The sequence below is a fragment of the Filicampus tigris genome, chromosome 8 (assembly GCF_054856515.1).
Source record: "Filicampus tigris isolate MCC_2025a chromosome 8, RoL_Ftig_1.0, whole genome shotgun sequence".
In the NCBI taxonomy this organism is placed as follows: domain Eukaryota; kingdom Metazoa; phylum Chordata; class Actinopteri; order Syngnathiformes; family Syngnathidae; genus Filicampus; species Filicampus tigris.
Window position 1 is genome coordinate 13,395,587 of NC_141224.1, and position 20,000 is coordinate 13,415,586.

At 42.9% G+C, this 20,000-nt stretch overlaps 3 protein-coding genes across 7 annotated transcripts in view; 1 reads left to right on the top strand and 2 right to left on the bottom strand.

Annotated features, from left to right (window-relative positions):
• LOC147143787 (glucocorticoid modulatory element-binding protein 1-like) overlaps positions 1-11,506 on the bottom strand; it is a 29,580-nt gene extending 18,074 nt beyond the window's left edge. For all 3 annotated transcript variants that reach the window (XM_086037604.1, XM_086037603.1, XM_086037602.1), the window contains exons 1-2: positions 11,433-11,506; positions 10,760-10,849 (exon numbers count right to left, since the gene is read on the bottom strand). The gene's annotated coding sequence lies outside the window, so the exon portion shown is untranslated. The remainder of the gene's footprint in view (positions 1-10,759; positions 10,850-11,432) is intronic.
• LOC147143788 (discoidin, CUB and LCCL domain-containing protein 1) lies at positions 111-15,111 on the top strand. 3 transcript variants are annotated; one of them, XM_086037597.1, is made up of 15 exons: positions 111-352; positions 4,088-4,309; positions 5,602-5,739; positions 6,779-6,830; positions 6,911-6,983; positions 8,175-8,308; positions 8,423-8,460; positions 8,632-8,823; positions 9,546-9,658; positions 9,776-9,947; positions 10,597-10,683; positions 10,771-10,864; positions 12,402-12,439; positions 12,517-12,627; positions 14,053-15,111. In XM_086037597.1, the coding sequence occupies exons 1-15, from the start codon at positions 250-252 to the stop codon at positions 14,448-14,450; spliced, it is 1,965 nt and encodes a 654-aa protein (XP_085893723.1). In that variant the 5' UTR covers positions 111-249; the 3' UTR covers positions 14,451-15,111. The 3 variants fall into 3 exon arrangements, with proteins under 3 accessions (XP_085893723.1, XP_085893724.1, XP_085893725.1); XM_086037598.1 differs by having other exon boundaries at positions 113-352; positions 12,520-12,627; XM_086037599.1 differs by lacking the exon at positions 111-352 and adding an exon at positions 1,519-2,789.
• LOC147143789 (uncharacterized) lies at positions 14,645-19,246 on the bottom strand. The gene is made up of 3 exons (XM_086037601.1): positions 19,065-19,246; positions 18,794-18,983; positions 14,645-18,570 (listed from the first exon to the last, which is right to left on the bottom strand). The coding sequence occupies exons 1-3, from the start codon at positions 19,089-19,091 to the stop codon at positions 17,321-17,323; spliced, it is 1,467 nt and encodes a 488-aa protein (XP_085893727.1). The 5' UTR covers positions 19,092-19,246; the 3' UTR covers positions 14,645-17,320.
• Positions 19,247-20,000: the final 754 nt, after the last annotated feature.

Below are 20,000 nucleotides of genomic sequence, written 5' to 3' on the forward strand. Positions count from 1 at the left end.
AAGCGCGCGTAGACTGACTTCAGATCAGTACGGACAAGTAGCCCGCCCCTTAGGAATGGAATGCGGACGGTGTGTTGATTGACAGCGCCAATGGGCCAATCACAAGTCGGGTAAGCGTCTCGTGGCCAATAGTAAACACCAAGTACTTTCTACTACAACTTTTCTTCAGCTGCGAGAGCAGAACACAAGAACACATAGAAGAGCCTCCGCGGCTTGCACTTTACTTGCCCACACTGAGTTCTGGAAACAATGAAAACAAAGTGCGAAAACCTCGGAAATGCGCTGAAATCACTTTTAATTGGATACTGCTTAGCATTTATCGCGTTTCCTATACGCGTACACGGCCAAGAGGGTAAGTTACGAATATTGAGGCTTTTTTTATGGAAGTTTGCTAGCTAGCAACTGCTTGAACATTTTAAACATTTTCATTGTAAATAATACAGTTTTATGTTTCTGCTCGAACTCACAGCCAGACTGTAAAACAATGTTTAGATTTACTCTTATCTTCTGTTCTCCAACGTCATCCCACTGTCACGTCAGGCACTTTTATCAATTGGGTCATAGATTAGTTGTGATTTATTACACTTTTGGATGCTGTTCTATCATATAGTAGTCATTATGTCTGCAAGTACGAATTTTTTTTGGGGGGGGGGGTGATCACGTGTGACACATTCTTCTCATACTCTTCCCTTAATGTTTACCTGCAGCAATGAGTTTACCTTTCCCACAGGTCTTTCCAACATTTAAGTGGGATCCGTATGCCACATCAATAAGCATTATATCTTCATTACACTCGAGACTCAAGAGTGGAATCGATGTGTTATTTTTGGCCGTCTCCCTTTGGTTTCCTCACGTCGGCTGATAATTAACTTGATCGAGTCACTTTGTAATTGCTCGGAAACATACCGAGAGCGTTGGTGGGGAGCACGCACAGTAGGAAGAAAAAAATAGTTATTTCCCCCCTTGTGTTGTGTAACGGTGTATTTACACAGGTCCTTGGTTTCAAACGGAGTTTGAATTTGAAGTAAATCATAATACATTGTTGTCAATCACTAACCTACGCTACCGCAGTAGTTACGTCATAATTACACTAAATATTGTGTGAAAATCACATCTAGACCATAAATATAAAAGAGTCAAATGAAAAAGAGTAAATAAGTGTCCGTGCCTGAATGTGCTGCATGAGGACATCTACTTACACCATGCAAAGTTTATAACTTTGAAATGTCCTAAATCAGAAGTGTCGCATATAAACCGAGGACCCCTTATTAACCTGTTTATAAAAAAAAAAAAACAGCATGTCTTTTATTTGTGTCACCGATCTACAGAAAAGACACTAACATGAAATTGGGAGAATAAAGTCAACCCAGCAATTTTACACATTTGGTATCATAACAGAAGCGGGATAGCGTCTGTGTGTGTAAAGGTGTGCAGAAAAGTTGGGACGGAATTGTGAAGTTTACCACCCAACACTCATTTTCTCCCACCGTGTTGCATGAAAGCAACTGTCACTGTCCGAAATGTAATTGTCACACATCAGCTTATCTGATTGCAGGATGCTACATTTTTGTGTGAAAACACACAGTATGTCTCCTCCTGGCATTTTGTGAATGTGTTGTCAATATTTGCAGAATCTCTGTAAAAGAGGCTTTTTACTGCCTATGAAAGCTGGCATTTTCCCCACCTCTGTACGCCACCTACAAGATGTCTTCCTTTTGTACACTTTTCTGTGTTACCATTCCAAACAGCCACGGAATGGTGGGATGAAGTCAACCCATCAATTTTATTTTGAGAAATAGTAACCGAACTCTAAGAGAGGCAGGACAACCTGCAAAAGGCAAAGATGGATGCTGGGTAATTTGTTACTATGAGATTCTACCAATACCTGCATGATTCTCTTCTTCAACCGTTTTTTTATATCACTGTCGTACACTGACACGTAAATTATTGGAAAGTCTTCCTCAATGCAGTATTTTTGCGTAATATTTGTGTTTAAAAAAAGGCTATTGACACACTAGACAGGGTTAATGCAGTGTAGTTGCAGGTCCTACAGGTGAGCATCCCTTCTGCTTGTGTGGACCTGTGAGGGCCTGCCAGCTAAGCACGAGAGGAAAATATGGAACTGGGTCTTGTTATCCCCAAATGAATCCACTTCTCAGCAACCGTTCTTCTACATTTCCCAAACAGGGCAAATCAGGATAGAATGAGCTCATGTTTTTGTAGGAGAGGGGAAAGGGGAAAGATGGTTTAGCCAAAGCACTGCTCACTAAAGTAACCCTTCCACCGGAAAGTGACAAATCCATGCTCGGTTGCCCGCGGTTACTGTACGTCGCTGTGGCATTTCCCGGAAATCCTTAGGGGGGCTTGAAGAGGGACAAAAACAAAAAACAGAGAAAGAGCTGTGTAGAAGTTGGGGGCTGGTGTGTGTGTGTGTGTGTGCGTGGTTTCAGGACACAGGTTGAGCACACAAGGTTATCCTTCAGTTTGGACTCAACAAATCTTAAGCACCCATATATGGAAGACAAGCACTAAGGATGAAGTTCAGATGGTGATGAGTGCATTTTTTTCCTGGATCATTTGACTACTTGACATATTGCTGCCGCCCCCGCATAGCCTATCTCTGTGTGCTCACTATGGGAATTGCTCATTTATTTACTGTGACCCATTGATGAGTTAGATAATCTAAATATTAGTGTTTCAGTCTGGTTCGTGTGTTTGTCGCAGGAACAGATGTCAGTTCAGAAGTCAGATGATGTTATGAATCAGCATGAACAAATGGAACAAATTAAGTAAGTCAAAATTTGAACTAAATTGATGGGTTTTTTTAAATATTGCAATTGCGATTTAATGTGATTATTTTTTTCAAGGTCTTCTTCCCATGTTTTTTTTTTTTAACAAACACAAGCAATAAATTAATCTGTATTGCAATAAGGATAGTTCATCTACTTCAATTATAGTTGTTAACTTAGTAGATACTGGCTTTCAGCCTTTTAAGCGTTCACTATGAAAACGTAACGAAATTCTACCCATGAAGAGGAAACACAAGTCAGTACAACAATAATGAAAAAAAAAAAAAAAAACGTGGAATGCACCTCTTAGTTGTCCAGATAATGATTTTAATGGTGGAAAAAGTTTTTATATGGACTATCTTGGTCTCATTTTTTGTTTGATTTTACCCCCCCAAAATGGCATTTTGAACAGGAGTGTGTAGATTTTTTATATATACTGTATGTATGTGTGACCGCTTCCCTCACAGATGGATAGTTATAAACAAGTTGTAGTTTACTGTGTGTGTTCTGAGGAGGCGTTTATTAGTCACAGACAGGAAGTGCTGGCAATGCAAAAATGTGAAAATCTTCTGCTTCTCACGGCTGCTTTAGAAGGGGAACGCTTACAAATCATACAATCTGTTGGTTGAAACTCTTCATACTGTAGTTAATCTACATTTATAAGAATATACTATATGTCGTGTTTTGTCTTGTTTCAATGTTTTTTGCAGTATAGTATCAAACATTTGCCAAATACTAATGAAGTTTAAATTAATAGATAATATACTATTGAAATGCCATGACTGATTGTAATTGGAGTTCAAATGTACAGTAGATCCCCGTTTTTCATGGGCCCTAGGATTTATTTTTTTTCCCCCAGGTGTCAATTATACATGAATTTTGCTTCTTTTGTTTTGGGTAACATCCCCCACAAAATTCTTCGACAAACACTGATAAACCTCCAATATGTATTTTCCTTGAAAACCAAGGGTTGGTTCACCCGCCCCCTCCCCCCACACACACAAATAAATATAGTAAGATTGAAATTCCGTGAATAGGTCGATCCATGAGTGTGTGGGGGCCCACTTAAGTCTCACTTTTGAGATATTTTTTTTATTTAAATGAATTTATTGTCCCTAGCGTATTGCTTAATTATTATTTGACATTTCAGCATGGACGTAAAAAGGCACCTCTTTCATATTTTGATTTATTTATTTTTTTCCACTCCAGCTGCTTGCATCCACTTGCTTTTTGAAACACATGAGAACATTTCTTTCTAGTTTTGACCCGATGCATCAGCTTTATCTGCGTTGTTACAGGTGATGGCTGTGGATATACACTTCTGGGAACAGAGTCTGGCACTTTATCCTCACAGAACTACCCAGGCACATATCCCAGCAACATCGGGTGCAAGTGGAAGCTTCGTGTCCCGGAAGGGCGCACACTGCGACTTCTTTTGGGGGATTTTGACATCGAAAGTAGTCGCGGTTGCAGTAATGGCTCTCTCGTCATCGCAGATAAAAATGGGCATCCCCTCTTAGGTGAGAAGTTTCACTCGCCGCGTAAACATTTCCATCCTGTTTTTCTCTTTCTCTGACAAAATGTTATTTCCCATACTATTGCAGACATTTCCCCTGCCAATACACCCAGGGCATGCCAATTCTTTGACACATTGATATAACAAGCCTACTCAGAGACACAAAGTTGTGTCTTGGGGGCATAGAAATTTGGCACTGCGCCAAAAGGACGATTGAGAAATTGATGATAGAAGGACTGTATTGCCAATTGTGTTTGTTACTGGATACCGTAGTACCTGAGTCATGGCTGTAATGTTCTTTTCTCTCTCCCGGGTTACTGTTCCTACAAGTAGTGACAGTCTACAACTCTTTAAGGTTGTGCAGCAAGTGAATTCACAGACGCCTCATTCAGTTCTGTACTCACACAAAAAGATCACCATTAGAAAAAGCAACGTGGCGCATTTAGTTTTACCTACAAATACAGTGGGCGGAACATCCCAAAAGTTGTACAATTTGGAGATGAATCAAAAAATCCAAATTGGGAATTCAAAACATAATCTTTCCAGAATTTCAGCTCAATGTGTGCATGTTTTGTTTTTTCTTTGTCTTTTCTGATTTTTGCATCGCACAATGAGCCAGCGGCGGCAAAGAGAAAAGGTGTAATGATAACCTATGATAAATAACATAGGACCGGGAATTTAATTTCTTGTGATATATGAAAGAGTCTAGATTAATAATTACAATCATATAACATTTTGAAAAATATACTCATTATATATGAGCAACACAATTCATTCTTAATTCCGTACACTTATTATTTTGACTTAGCACATGCTAAGGTCAACAGCATGCAGCTGAATACATTTTGGCTAATGACTAGCATGAAAAAGACTAGAGAAATTTGCCAACAAACACTACATTTCAATCCTTTTGGTTCCCTCTCAATTATGTGCCCATTGGGCATCTTAAAAAAAGTGAGTCATTTTTACTTGAATTTACTTGTATTTAGTTTAAATATACAGTAGTTAATTACTCTTTATAATTGTAAAACATTTTACGTTTCAAGTAAGTCTTTTTGGACAATCTGTTGCCCTAATCACACTTCAGTTTTAAGGGGGTATCTTGGCGAAAAAAATATACCAAATCCATCCAACCATTTTCTTTAGCGTTCGTCCTCATGAAGGTTGCGGGTGAGCCCGAGCCAATCCCAGTTGACCTTGGGCGTGAAGTGGGGTGCACCCTGGATTGGTTGGCAGTCCATAAACAATATGTATAATTAAAATATAATTCAAAATATCTTTCTGCATGTTCAACAGGGCCGGTGTGTGGGAGAATTAATGCATCACAAAAGAATATGACACTCGCTAGCAATGAAGTGACAATAACCTTCAAGTCTGGGTCACATCGGTCTGGACGGGGGTTTCTACTGTCCTACGCCACAGACCTTTATCCTGGTATGTAGCACATCCCGTCACTATGGGTGGGGCTTTGGTGACAGTCTACTTTTGGGGAATTATCAACACGTATGAGTGAGGGGGTACTCATGGTATGATAAAACCGTTTTGGGGGTACACGGGCCAAAAAAGGTTGGGAACCACTAATCTAGACTAACAGTTAAAAGTTTCTACATACTCTCTTGCACTATTAAATGAGAAAACTGTCCAACTCTTTTTGTACAGTAATTTAATAGTAATAATTCATTACGTCATCATGTGGGATGCCCAAGTACAAATGTGAGCTGTTCAAAAATGTTTGACATGATTTAAAATCATTTTGCGTGTTTTTTTTTTTTACTGTGCGCGCAATTGTTTGTAGTGTGTGCGTGTACATGTGTGTTTCTCACAACTGATCGGCATTCAGTCTCAGTCACTTTCATTGCTCGATGTGTTTGCTGGGAATGCAAGACTCTTCTCTGGTTGAATACTGAGAGGCCTCTCGCTTCAATGCCTTGTTCAGCGAGGAATAATTCTTCTCCTCTTACAACACCGGGACCACCAATGGCCATGTGACAACAGCTACATGACGTGTATTTTATAAGGGACATCTTGTGTTGTTAGACAAAAAGATATAGGGACTTTGTTTTTTTTTTCCTGCATCATGTGACCGGTCTGAACAGGAGTCTATACTTAGTCTCCCTGGATGAGGTCATCCGGACTGCGCTGCGTGTATCACGGTTTCCTGTCTTCCCGTAGCTTGTTTGTGAAATCTCCCCATGTCTGGGCGCACAAACCGCCGTCTGTTAGCTGAGATCACACGAGAACCAGTCGCCGTGCTCGTCAGTCAGCGCAACAAAGGCCTTGCTCATCTCAACACTGATGACCGCTCATCCCCCTAATAATCGCAACATTTGCAACACACTGGGCTATCTCATGTCTGTGTTGTAAAGGGAGGGGAGGGGGGCTTGTTATGTAAGCCCTTTAATACATACTCACGTCTTCCTTTAAATCCCACTCTAACTCAAATGACATTATTTTGTCTCACTTGTTGTTGCAGATATCATCTCTTGTTTACAACTAGGGTCTCATTTTAGCTTGCCACATGTGAGGTTGGTAAATACTGCATGTTTCACATCATTGTTTAAGAAGTAGACCACCAAGAGTTGTTCACGTGTCTTCTGCTTTTCAGTGTTTACTGCCCCGCCGGGTGTAAAAATGTGACGGGAGACATTTGGGGAGGTCGCGATCAGGGCTACCGAGATGTAAGTACATGGCATTTAAAAGGCAAGTAGTTGGGAGGTGGTAATTGGTCACCACAGTTTGAATTGAATTAGATCAATTCTGACCAGTCTAAAGGCCTAGATAGACCAAACCGACGTCGGAGGTCGTGAAGCGTCGTGGCGTCTGAATGTGCCGTCGTGGTGTCGTAACTTGTCAGTAAGCGTCTGGGGGGGCGATTACGCATGTTGAATCGGCGTCGCCAGTCGTGACATTTGGTCACTCTGATTGGCCGTTAGCTAGCAAATCAGCGCGCGGAGCACCAACGGGAAGTGACAAATGCGGAAAAACAGTGAGCACGCCTCCGCTGCCTTAATCTTCTTACAAGTACAAGAGCGAGGGTTGACAATTTAAGTATTTCACAATACCGTGTCAAGAACGTGAGGGTTTACTTCGCGTGGGAGTTCATCGTGAGCGAAGAATATAGCCAAATGCATTGTTTACGTTTTTATAATCCGCCCCCGGCCAACAGCTTTCCGGTTGGATTTTTCTAACAATGACAAATAGTGACTACCGCCGCTGATGGTATGGAAGGGTGTTACACCTTATGCATGCGCAGAAGGTACTTTAACGGTCAGCGTCGCTGTCTGTCGTTGCGGTGTATTCCTCCAGCGTGACGTGCCGACAGCCGGCCGGACGCCACAGGGGGCAAGCGTCTGTTCCTGTTGGCCAACGTTGTTTTGGTCTATCTAGGTATGATCCAATACAAAAATTAAACCTTAAACCTTATAGGTGCAGGTCTTGATGACAATACAAGGGGTCCTCCTTTACTAATGTGTGAGCATAGATTAGTGACAGCCCCGACTTATATACAAAATCGTGTTACAACAGCACTGAAGGAACGGAACTTTGTCATCAACCGTTTTCTTCCCATGCAATTCATTGTAACACGAAAGGCAGATTCAGTTGACCAATCAACACCAAGCAGTGTGGGTCCCTCCATCCCCCTAAATCGAAGAGCAAAAGGCACCCTGACAAATCAGAACTCTTTACAATGGAATAAAATGCTTACAGTACCGAACATAGCTACTTGGTGGAAACAGAGCTTCAGAAGCCATTTTTGTGAGCAGTTGTGGCCATATGCTAGCTTCCTTGTAAAAGGATCCATGTTGTGATTTTTGCCTGATCTGTATGTGAAAGAGGTTTGTTATTCACATCTGCCCTCTGTGCCACAGACGTCGGCGCTGTGTAAGTCCGCTGTGCACGCCGGAGCAATGTCTGACAGTCTCGGCGGTCGCGTGAGCGTGAGCCGCGGAAGGAGCTTGACGCGCTACGAGTCCACCTTTTCCAACGGGATTCTTTCTAAAATGTCCGTAAACTGCGGGTCTTAACATCTTTAACAATTGCAAAAAGTGACAGTGTTCATCACTGCCTACTTCAAAAGTTGTTGTTTTTTTTAATGTTGACTTTTCTCTTTGGACAGGGGGTCATTATCCGAAAAAAAGCTGGTCTTCACTCAAGGTACAGCTTGATGGCCTCAAGTCACATATTTCCATTCTGAAGTGTGTTGCAGTAGTTTATAAATATTATTTCCTGGCTGTCTAAAGTGGCTGTTTACAAAACAATTCAGCATATCGTAATGAACTACAAGAAGTTCCATACAGTCCATCCTTTGGTGTGATTGCTCAACAGAATGTAACAACATGCTGGCAGTGTATGGTTTAAACGCCTCATCTTTTGGGGACAACGAGAGCCAAGAGCACAAATGGCCCTTGTCCACCAGGAAGGTGCATTCTGGACACGAGGGGCTCGTCTGGACCGCAGGGTGGAACGATCCATCACCGTGGGTGGAGCTTGGACTCTCTGATAAAAGCTCTATCACAGGTAGGATTAAAAATGATTTCCCTGAGTAAAATAAGACCTCTTGAAAACCTTTTTAGTTTTAATATAGTATAGCCTATAAGTGATACTAATATAAATGCAACACCATGCATAAAACCGTTTTTAAATAGCTAGCAGCTGGGGCCATAATACATTGAAACCGAAAGAAAGGCTGGGTAAAATTCATTGATTCATTTGAGTGTTTTCGTCAGGGCGATGTATTTTATTCATTTACCTCTTTTCTGAAGCTGAGCCGTGATTGGTCGTTACCTGAGCCCCGAGCATTTGTGATGTCATTTTCAGTCGACAGAAGTGACAAAATGGCCACCCCCCAGAGATAGCTAAAAAAGGGGTGGATTTTGCTGCTTAACTCATATTCCACAAACGCAATATGAATCAGAATGTCGTGTTTCAACTAGTGGGCCTGCATAGAACATGTTCTTGAAAAAAATATGTTTGGCTTGATTTCCCCTCTAAGCTGCTGTACAAACTAAATGATTGTATTAGTAACCTCGGAACGCTGCATGGAAATGGAAATGTAGGAACTGCATTATTCTTAAAAGGAAGCGCTCCTTAATGAGGCTTTGCATTTAATGGACAGCTCACAAAATCAGACCACAGGTGCTTCCACATTCTCATTCAAAGTAGCAATTCAGCCCAGATTTTGACCATCCAACTGACAAAATGTGAAGTGAAACAACATTGTTCCACTTCTCTTTTTTCAGGAGTGATCACAACCGGCTCTAACGAGAACCACATCAAATCCTACACAATACTTTTTAGCAGAGACAGGAAGAACTGGAAAGTTTACAAAGACGCTGTCAGCAAAGAAGAGAAGGTTGGTTTTGATACAACATTTGCTGATGTGGCTGTGGAGAAATTATCAGATGTTCTTGTGGCTCTTATTTAATTTTTTCTCACCGGATAAATAAAGCACCTCTATATCTCTTACAAGGTGTTTGAGGCCTTTGCCGACGGTCACCCGAGGGTGCTCAACAGCCTGTTTCCTCCCGCAGTGGCTCGCTTTGTCCGTGTGCGGCCTCTGCGCTGCCGTGGCCGAGCTTCGGTTCAACTTCAAATCCTGGGCTGCCCTGTCAAGGTCACGCCAAGGTCTCGCTCAACTGACGGTAGGTATAGCCTCGGCCTTTTTCTAGATTTGATTTGATTTGATTTTTTTTTACTGTTTTGTCTTTTAGTTTTCTGTTGTTGTTAGCTTTTAGCTCCAGTGTTTCCTCATGGGGGGGCCTCCGCGTGGTTGGGGGTGGCTGCCCTTCCCGCGGGGGGCGTCATCGCAGGGGCTCCTTAGGTGCAGGTGACCGGGGGCCTCCACACTAGGTGTGGGGTCTCCCCGGCTAATCTGGGCCGGGGGTTTCTGTGATGGTGGCACTCCCTGTGGCCCGTGGGCTGTCATTTCCCTCACCGTGAATGAGCCCCCCTTGGGTACTCTTTCCTGATATGGTTTCTCTGTGCCTTGTCATGTCTTTTTTAACACAGTTGATCAAGTTGTGTGCTTTGTGTGTGTGTGTGTGTATTTGCGAGTGCTGATGTACTGGCGGATATGTCTTTGGGTTTGTTGGGAGGGAGGGCGGTAGCGGGTCTTCCTTTTATGTTGTGTTTTGGACATTTTTATTGGACAGCACTTTGAGTTGCATTGTTTTTGAATGAAAAGTGCTGTATAAATAAATTTATTTGATTGATTGATAGATTTACAGAATGTTATTCATCTGCTGGCATTAACAGCCCTACTTTTTTTTTTTTTTTTTTTTTGCCTAACAGAATCTCCATCCAGCAAAGCTAACACAGCGACTCCAAAAACATCTCCCACTCCCACAGAAGGTCCCGTATTAGTGGAATCCAAGCAGAGTGAGTGCATATATTATTACTTGTGATACATTTGGAATCTTAGTTAAGTGCTATAGCATGAATACAAATGACTTACTTGCCGTGCAGGATCTGGTCAACCAGTCATCATCGCAGTGGGAGTGGTCCTGGGACTAATCATGTGCTTTGGGTGTTTGTTGGCTGGAGTCTGGTGGAAGAGAAGGTTTGCTTTTTTTAATACACCAGATTTCCTCAGGTAATGGCTGAGGCTTTTTATTGACTCAATTACAGAGAGTACCGACCGTTTAGAAAGAAGACTTTCCATCGCTAAATAATTTAAATAATACTATATGTTATGAGTGGTTAGCTAGGTGTTTTGCGCCATCGTTTTTGAAACAGAGAGCTACTTCTTGGATCTTGATTTATGCAAACGGCTCCCAGTTTGATACACACTTCTGAAATAAGTTAACTCAAAATTCTCTTATGTTAATAATAATAATTAATGATAATTATTGTTTGTTTATCGAACAAAACAATCAAAAACAAACAATACATGTCATTTGTGATATTTATCTATGTGAAGGAACCAATGTTAATAATTTCTCGCAATAATTAGCAACAGCCATTTAACAAATTGTTAGTCTGTTTCCTACCTCGACAGATTGAGTCAAGACAAGTCAATTTCATTTTTTCAGTGCCAATTCACGATAGATGTTATCGCAAGGCACGTTACTCATCGAACAGGTCAAGAACCACATTCCTTATAGTACCAGTCAAAATTTTGGAAGTACCTTCAAATTCAAATGGTCTCATCCACGTTAAGAGGTCAAGAGGTTCAAGCTATTAACTTTTAGTAATGCACAGCTGTGAACGGAAAGTCATATCAGGTCATAAAGCATCATCCGCATCATAAAGCTGACTGAGAAAATACAAAGATGTGCAAGGCTGTTATCTGGGCAAAAGGTGCCCACTTTGAAGGATCTAAATTCGGAAAACATTCTGTTTTGATTAACATTTTTTGTTCAGCAAATAATTCCATCAATATTTCTTCATTATGTGGCTTAAAGTGGAAGTCAACCCAATGTCAACCCTTTTCAAGAATATGTTCCCAGCAGGCCCACTAGTTGAAACACTGCATTCAGATTAATTTTGCGTTTGTGGAATATAAATTAAGCAGCAAAAAGCACTCATTTTTAGCCATCTCTGGGGGCGGCTATTTTGTCTTCTGTCGACTAAAAATGACATCACAACTGATCACAACGACCAATCACGGCTGACTTGTTTTCTGAATCTGAGCCGTGATTTGTCATTGTGAGCAGTCGTGATGTCATTTTCAGTCGACAGAAGACAAAATGGCCGCCCCCAGAGATGGCTAAAAACGAGTCGATTAACACTTATCCCACAAACGCAATATTTATCAGAATGCCCTGTTTCAACTAGTGGGCTTGCATAGAACATATTCTTGAAAACAAAATGTTTGCATTGACTAACGCTTTAAGTATTCAGGACATTTTTAACACTGAACACGGGGGGTGTTTCCAAACTTTTTACTGGTACTCTAGATGATACAAAAGAAAAAACAACTGAACCCCAGACTAGCAAGTACTTGGTGACAGAAGGAAGAAAAAACTCCCTCTCTCTCTATGGAAGAAACCTCAAACAGAACCCGAGGCTCTGTGGGGTGACCGTGTGCGAAGACATAGTTGTAGAGATAATATTTTGTCAAACATTGTAATAGGTTTGTGTTCTCTTCCATGCAGGAAAAAGGCTACCCAAATGAAGTACTCCGTGCCAACAAGTAATTCTGCTTCTTCCCTCAACTTGATGCCAATGTTGTTAATTGGGGTTAAAGAGTAACCGTGACTGTGTGTTCAGCAGGTTGCCAAAGTTTCCAGGTGAAGACTCTCCCATGTCCTCCATCAGAGCTCATCTCGTACCCTCTGGAGCGAAATATCCACGACGACCTACCGAGCCCCCAACTCAATGGTCAGAATGATATCAGTGATGTGCTTGTCCATGCAGCCATATTCAGTCCTTTTTGGTCGGCCATTGGGATTGTAATGGTCATTCCCCCCATTCTTCATTTTTCCTGCTGCAAGCAGGCGCTGGGCTGTCACGGCGGGCTTCTCAACTCTCTCTATGGGCTGTCCATTCTTTAGCCCGTCACCCAGTCACTGTGTAAACATTCCTTTCTTTTGCCCGCGGAGCCTCTCTGTGAAGGACCCTTTAATTGGCGCTCGATAAAGACACTCCCGCCTCCCACCAGTCCTCCCGCACTCCCTCCCCCCAGAGAGGGGCCCCTTCACTGAGACTGATAAACAGGACGGAGAGGCGACGCTAAGACAAAGCGCCGTCCGGCACAGCCTGTCTAATTAAAAAGTCCCGGAGATTGAGGCTGCTCTAGCTCATGTGTACACAAACTAGGCAGAAGAGTTGGGCTCTTACGAGACTGAAAAGTGAGGGGGTGTCATTTTGATGGTGGCCTGGCTACTAATGTAGATTGTAGATCAACGTTTGACTGGTTTCCTACGTATGACAGCGAGAGAAACTGTACATGACGACTTGGACATGCCAGTCTGACAGATTAGCAATCATATGATACTGTTCCACCCCCGTCCTGTAAGTGGTGGAAATGCACAACACGGCGGGTGGTAACAGTCAATACAGCCAGCTCTATTGGTATTTTTTTTCCAATCCTATTTTAATAACTTGAATTGTGACAAAAACTGACAAATTTTTAAAAAAGGGCTGGACTAAGCATGGACGGAAGTGGATTTTAGTCCGACCCACTAATCGCCCCTCATGCATGTGACGTGCTCGCGAGGCGGCCAAATTTCATCTCAGCCTACTCTGTGAAAGGCTTCTTTTTAGGCTTCTTTCTACTCCCGCGTCGTCGCGAGCGACAACTGCCGCATTGATTCACATGACCGACAGGTCTGCAACACATGCCACGCACACATCAGGAATTGTTGCTCCTCTGATCGGTACATTATGTCACATGTTGCAATGACAAAGTTTCCCACCACGCAGCTTGTTGCTGCTGCAAAGCAAGCTAATTTGGCAGCGGCATGGGTGTTATGTCATGTATGTGTGTGTAAAGAAACTACTCACCCACGATCCCCATTTGCTGCATCTTGAAATAAACCTCTGCCGTTAGCATCTCTCCCGCGGCGGCGTCATTCACGTTTTTTGTTGTTGTTTTTTTTGGGCGGGCGGGGGCGTAACGGGGCGGGGGGGTTTTAATTTTTATGAATAAGGGCGGGGAGTCGAGGCCGGAAGGGTACCCAGGTCAAGGGTGAAGTGTCGCGGCCGGACGGGCAAACAAGGGTCACGTGCCCAGCTCTGGCAATATGTAATACAAAGGTTATGTTATTTTGACCATGTGTTAAATAAAACACTTTGTTTTTGTAGACTATGCCCAACCCGCTACGGGACAGATGGTGGGTTCTACATTTCGGCCCTCTTCAAATGAGGGCTACACCATCCCCTTCACGTTCAGCCACTACGACTCCCCTGGCAACCTGCCGGAATATGCAGAGCCGCTTCCGCCAGAACCCGAATACGCCACACCGTTCGGCGAGCAGGAGTGCGCACCCGCAGCAGGGGCCACTCAAGGCAACGCACGCAAACACCCGACGTCGGCATCTACTGGCCCCCCGGGGAGCTACGACTGCCCCTCCCACAGGATGCTGGACAATGGCTACTGCACTCCCGTTCTCCACGCCAATGCACCCCGACCTGCCAACGATGTCTACGCCGAGCCGAATTCATGTTACTCTTTATTGCAGCGGTATGAGGAACCTTTGTGATGCCAACTCACAAGAACCGGGTTGGACTGTGTTGTCCCAAGTGGACCAAAGATGACACAGCAGAATCTCCAGTGATGCGAGAACCCAAAGTTGATCACCCAGTGATGCGGGAGCCGTCACGCACTACTGTGCGTCCGAAAGGAGAACAAAGTGTAAATACAGTGTTGTACAAAGAAAATATGCCTCATTCAATATCTTATATCTATTTTTTTTATTATTATTGATGAATGATTGTTTTGGTCACAAGATGCACTTTCAGAAAACTGTCTTACAGGAAAACAACAAATTACATACGATAATGCATTTGTATTTACAGTCACCTTTTCTTCCAAAAAATTATAAAAGATTATGGCACAAAGGCACAATGGACATGTTGAGATTCTACAATTGTATCTGTGCTGAGAAAAAAGAAACAAAAGATTTTGTAACACTTTTTTTTTTTTTTTACATGTTTTTAACATAAGTGCACAAAAAATGTGTCTCACACACAAACACTGGATTTTATATAAATTCAGTCACCTTTTTGGTGTGGTCTTAAATTTAAGATTCACCTTAACATTTAACTCATTCTATCCCAATGAAATACTCATTTTACAGAGTGTCTGAAAAAGTCTGGTACTGAATGAGTTAAAAAATAAATTGTGCTTCTTTGTTGATTACAGCTGTTTTGCTTTTTTTTTTTTTTTTTTTTTAATAGTACAACTATTGGTTGCACAAAAAGTGTCTTGAATCGAAGATCAATGTAGTGCTATTTGGGGACTAGGAGGGAGAAACACATTACTTGTAAGGCACGACAAAGCTACTGTATTTTACATTTTACACGTGAATACAACTCATAAATCCATCACTGCCCACACCTTTAGGTACATCACAGATTTGAAACGACTGAGTGTGATGCAATGCTGTCCTACAAACAAAAGAAAAACTGTCAAATTAATACAGAAACAACACTGATGTCAATATATTGTGCTTGTGTAACTAATACTGTCCTGTGACTGTTCTCCATTTTTGCTGATACCGGTGAGCACTGAGCGCGCTCATCCCATCTCGTATTTGAAAAAAAAAAAAAAAAAAAAAATCCCTATTACAGTGGAACCTCCAAAGTCACCATTAAACCTTTACGAACTGTACAGACAATGTTTAATTAACATTTTGGACACCCATTAACTATCAAAGGGGTGCAAAAAAATAGAACACTTATATAAAATTCCAATCAAGTAAAATGACTCACTCTTTTGAGGATACATAATGAAGAGGGAACATTAAGCGGAGGAGTTTGTGTTGTGAGTACACATATTGGGTTATTTGTGGTTTCTTTATTGGCATGCATTGCTCAAGGTGTTTCTCTATAATGAGCAAAGGCATATATTTGACATAAGACAAATCCAAGGCACAAAAGTTGCATTCATTGCTCTACCTGTCACTACACGTGGATGAAGAAAGACAAATTATGTGGCAAACAAATTTTGGACTATTTAAGCGAAATTGCATCATTTCCAGTGGCACACGTGATAATCTCTCACCGTGCACTGATGCGCCATTTAACAATGGTTGGGAATCAATGGTTTTAGCTAGGCTATGAGGGTCAACAATGTTAGTTGTGAAATATACAAAAATAAAACTTACTATATTGTAAAAAAAAATTATAATAATAAAGCTCACAAAAACATCACAATATTGTGGAAATCGGCTTGGCCAGTCATGTATCAAATTAAACTGCACTAATAAACTAACCACCAGAGGGTGCTGGAACTGCACAAATGGAAAGCAATTTAGACTTTTCAAGAGATTTGCTGCTGTTAACTCATTCAGTGCCAAGGACATTTATATGTGTTGACAAAAATATGTCTTTGGTTTGAATCAGTTAAATCAATCAATATTTATTTAACTAATTCACTGCCAAGGAGATATGTATTGGTCTTTTCAGAGTCCAGCCATTCATCCCAGGAACTTATTTATATATTTTCAAAATATTTTTCAAACGTTAGGGTAAAAGAGGCTCTGAACATGTCTGGCATTGAATGAGTTAATATTGTGACATGACAACGACGATATACCGTGGCAATTTTAATCTTGCGGTATCACGGTATTGCTGATATTGTGATATCCCTAAAACAGGCGCACCAAAGATCATTATATGTGGACCAACAAGGCAAATAAAGTGTGTACTTCATGTTTCTTGTAAAATCTTTTTTTGGGGTGATTATGGCAGAAAATCAGTACTGAAAATGTTCTTCATTATTACCGGTTTAACAAGCACCTATCCTCCTCTTCAAATCCCTTCTTAATGTAAATTGGACAATAGATGTAGTGAACCCCCGTTTATCATGTTGGATACATCCCAGACCCACCTGCAATGGGTGAAAATCTGAGATACCGAGCCCATAAAAAAGTTAAAACTCAAACACATTTAACATTATTAAAGCACAATGTGAACATATTCGAACACAAAAAAATACTAATTGCAGTGCAAACATAAATCATACTGGAAATACAATACGTATTGTAATGTCTGTTAGATACTGTACATGCATTTGCCTCTAAGAGGCGGTGCTTAGTGGGGTGGCATGTGACATTGGCAAGTCTGCATGTGACGGTCTGGGTGTGAGCTGTAGCTGACAACAGCTCATGTTTATGACACCAGTGCTTTAGATTACAAGATCTAGTGTGACATTGTTTGAACTCCTTGTTTTCTTTGACTTTTGGGGCATACAGTAACATACCAGAAAGTTTGGATTGAACCCCACTTTTTGGGTGTTCCGACTCTGGAGGTTCCCCTGTAACTCTAATGTGGAAGGTCAAGCAATACTTTATGATTTGTAAGAAAAGTCTTTTGGCAACAATTTGGTGTTGTACCTTTAATACAACACTTACTCTCCACGGTCATGGCTGACGCCCTCGTTTGTGCTTGGGTCTTTGGGGGCCCCCTCCTCCGCAGAGTAGTGCGCCACAGTCTGGTGTCTGTTCCGTGAAGGTGCGTCTTTAAAACGCAGGCCGCAGTCCTCGCACGCATAAATCAGCCTTGCGCTCTCTCCCTCTGTCGGACACTTGCCAGCATTCCCACTGAGCATCGCAAATCCGGAATGATTCCCGGTCTGCGACGGAGCATTCCCGTCAAGGCTGTGAGACGTGTTCAGATTAGTGGGTGGATAAGCACGAGGACGCCCAAGCGGCACCCCCGTGGGCCCCGCCTGCTCCGGGGCCAGACCGTGGACCGTTTGGTTGTGGAAACGGATACCAGAGCGGTTAGAGAAGGCTTTTCCGCAGATGTTACAGACAAACGGCCGCTCGCCGGTGTGGATGCGTACGTGAATTTTGAGGGCTCCCGATTGGGTGAAGCACTTGCCGCACTGGCTGCAGCGGTAAGGCTTCTCCCCCGTGTGGATCCTCTGGTGGGCTCGGACACCTGCCAGATGGGGGAAGCCCCTCCCGCAGAAGCCGCAGGAGTACGGCCTCTCGCCCGTGTGGATCCGCCTGTGGATCTTGAGAGCGCCCGACTGACTGAATCCCTTGCCGCATTCGGAGCAGGCGTACGGCCGGGCACCCGTGTGCACGTGGAGGTGGATGCGCAGGTTGCTATGCGAGTTGAAGGTGCGGCCGCACTCTGTGCACAGGAAGCCGGACGGCTTGTGGGCGTGTTCAGCACGCTGATGCTGCAGCAGCTGCGAGGGTTTGGAGAAGAACGCCGGGCAGTGCATGCAGGCGTGCGACGAGGGGGCTGTCGGCGGGCGGCCGCGCTCCTCCGACCCGCGTTGGTGCAGGCGGGCCTGCAAAGATGCCAGACAGGGGAAAGGAGGTTGCGGGTACGGCAAGCACGTGCTTATAGGGCAGTGGTGGTGGTGGAAGTGGTGGTGCGTGTGGCAGAAGGCGGAGCAAGGGAACATGGAGGAGAGCTGGTTCAAGGAGGACAGTCGGGATGGCGGAGTTTCCGGGTTGGGCCTGATCTCAGATAAGCCGCCAGGTTCAGGGCAGCTGTCAGGTGAACTCAGTGGGAGAGTAGCGCTGGTGGAGGTGGAGGAGGGGCTTTGCTCTTTTGGAGCCTCTGAGGGTGCAAGTGAGGACGAGGCATGTCTGGGAGAGGAGAAAGGGCAGCCGGGGCAGGTACAGACATGGCGCATATCTAGCACACATGACAGGGAAAGGATAATGTTTTTGTATTTCTTTTGTATTTGTCAAATGTGACACATGAAAATAAAAATGTATTGTATTGTGCATTTGCACATTTGTGTTTGTTTGTACAAGGTGCATGTACAGGGACTGAACTGTTTGCTTATTATCTAACTGACGGCCATCGCCCACATGTGGCCTGCGCCCACACTGAGTGGCCCCTCAAAAGCACTTACCATCTCTGGCTATGCTTTTCCTCAATGTCGCCTCGGTCTTGTCGTGCATCGGTCGGGCTTGTTGGAGCGTGTCCCCTCCTAACAAGCTCCACACGTTCATGACGTCGGGCTGCTCCTTCGCTGAGCTCCCAGACGACATCAGGAGGTCTCCAATAAACTGGTGCATCTCCATCCAATTGCTGTGGTCAGGCTGGATGGTGCAACACGGAATAAAATGAGTGACACTAGCTAGCAAGGCTTCTTGTTGTGGTGGTGGGGTGCGAGTACTTACAGTGTCGCTGTTCTTGTCTTTGTCCATCAGTTTACACTAACACGACTTAATTTAAATCTTCTACTTTACTTAAAGATAACTGTACAATAAATGCGACGAATGAAATACAGAGAATGACATTGTCATTTTTATGGTATTATTTGTATGATCAATTTCGCTGGCTAGCATAAGTCACTTCCGGCGTTTCAGACATGTGACCGGTAGTCAAATAGTCTGTTGAGACGTTGGGCCCAATCCCAATACCCACACTTGTACCCTACGGTCTTCGCCGAAGTGCGCACGTAGTTGAAGGGCACGAAAGGTTCGAGGGCGCAGGGTACGAGTGTACAATATTTGTAGAATTGGGACACTTCGTGTGACGTCATCGATTTATTCCCTCGCGTCAGTGAACATGGCGGCACGGATTGTTGTTTTGGCAATTTTGCTATTTTAAATTATATTAACATTTCGGTAAAGTAGTAGTAAAGTGAAACTCGGACGGTCGTCCAGTTGATGGGCGCTTTGGCTCCATTATTTGGACTATTTGCGACTCCTGCACGTTGCACGATATGCGCAAATGAGGGGCACAAGGGTGCAAGTGTGGGTATTGGGATCGTACCCAACACGCACGTTATTAAATACTATTAAAATGTATTTTGAATAATTCAATATATTTTCAGGTATTACGAATAATCCATTGGGTAAATGTAAGGAGCCCCTAAGGTAACATGGAAGTAAAAAAAAAAAAAAAAAAAAGGGTTTATTTTTTTAATTCATGTCATCTTAGAGGCTCCGTATAAATGTATTATTTAAACTAATTGACGTAACCAAAATACTGTACTGGGCACAGCTCATATTATGATGCAGCACACTTGTATACCACTGCAAAATACATTTAAAAAATAAACATTAAAAACCGCTCTAGTCAAAACTGAGCATTATTTCTTTGGTACTGGT

What these genes read in the sequence shown, in the direction of transcription:
- LOC147143789 (XM_086037601.1), bottom strand. Translation starts at nt 19,091, where the DNA reads ATGGACAAAGACAAGAACAGCGACACT. An exon ending in AAGACAAGAACAGCGACACT is followed by an intron (nt 18,984 to 19,064) that starts GTAAGTACTCGC and finishes TGCACCATCCAG; the next exon opens with CCTGACCACAGCAATTGGAT. An exon ending in GAAAAGCATAGCCAGAGATG is followed by an intron (nt 18,571 to 18,793) that starts GTAAGTGCTTTT and finishes CATGTGTGCTAG; the next exon opens with ATATGCGCCATGTCTGTACC.
- LOC147143788 (XM_086037597.1), top strand. Translation starts at nt 250, where the DNA reads ATGAAAACAAAGTGCGAAAACCTCGGAAATGCGCTGAAATCACTTTTA. An exon ending in TTTAGCTTGCCACATGTGAG is followed by an intron (nt 6,831 to 6,910) that starts GTTGGTAAATAC and finishes TCTGCTTTTCAG; the next exon opens with TGTTTACTGCCCCGCCGGGT. An exon ending in ACCGAGCCCCCAACTCAATG is followed by an intron (nt 12,628 to 14,052) that starts GTCAGAATGATA and finishes TTGTTTTTGTAG; the next exon opens with ACTATGCCCAACCCGCTACG.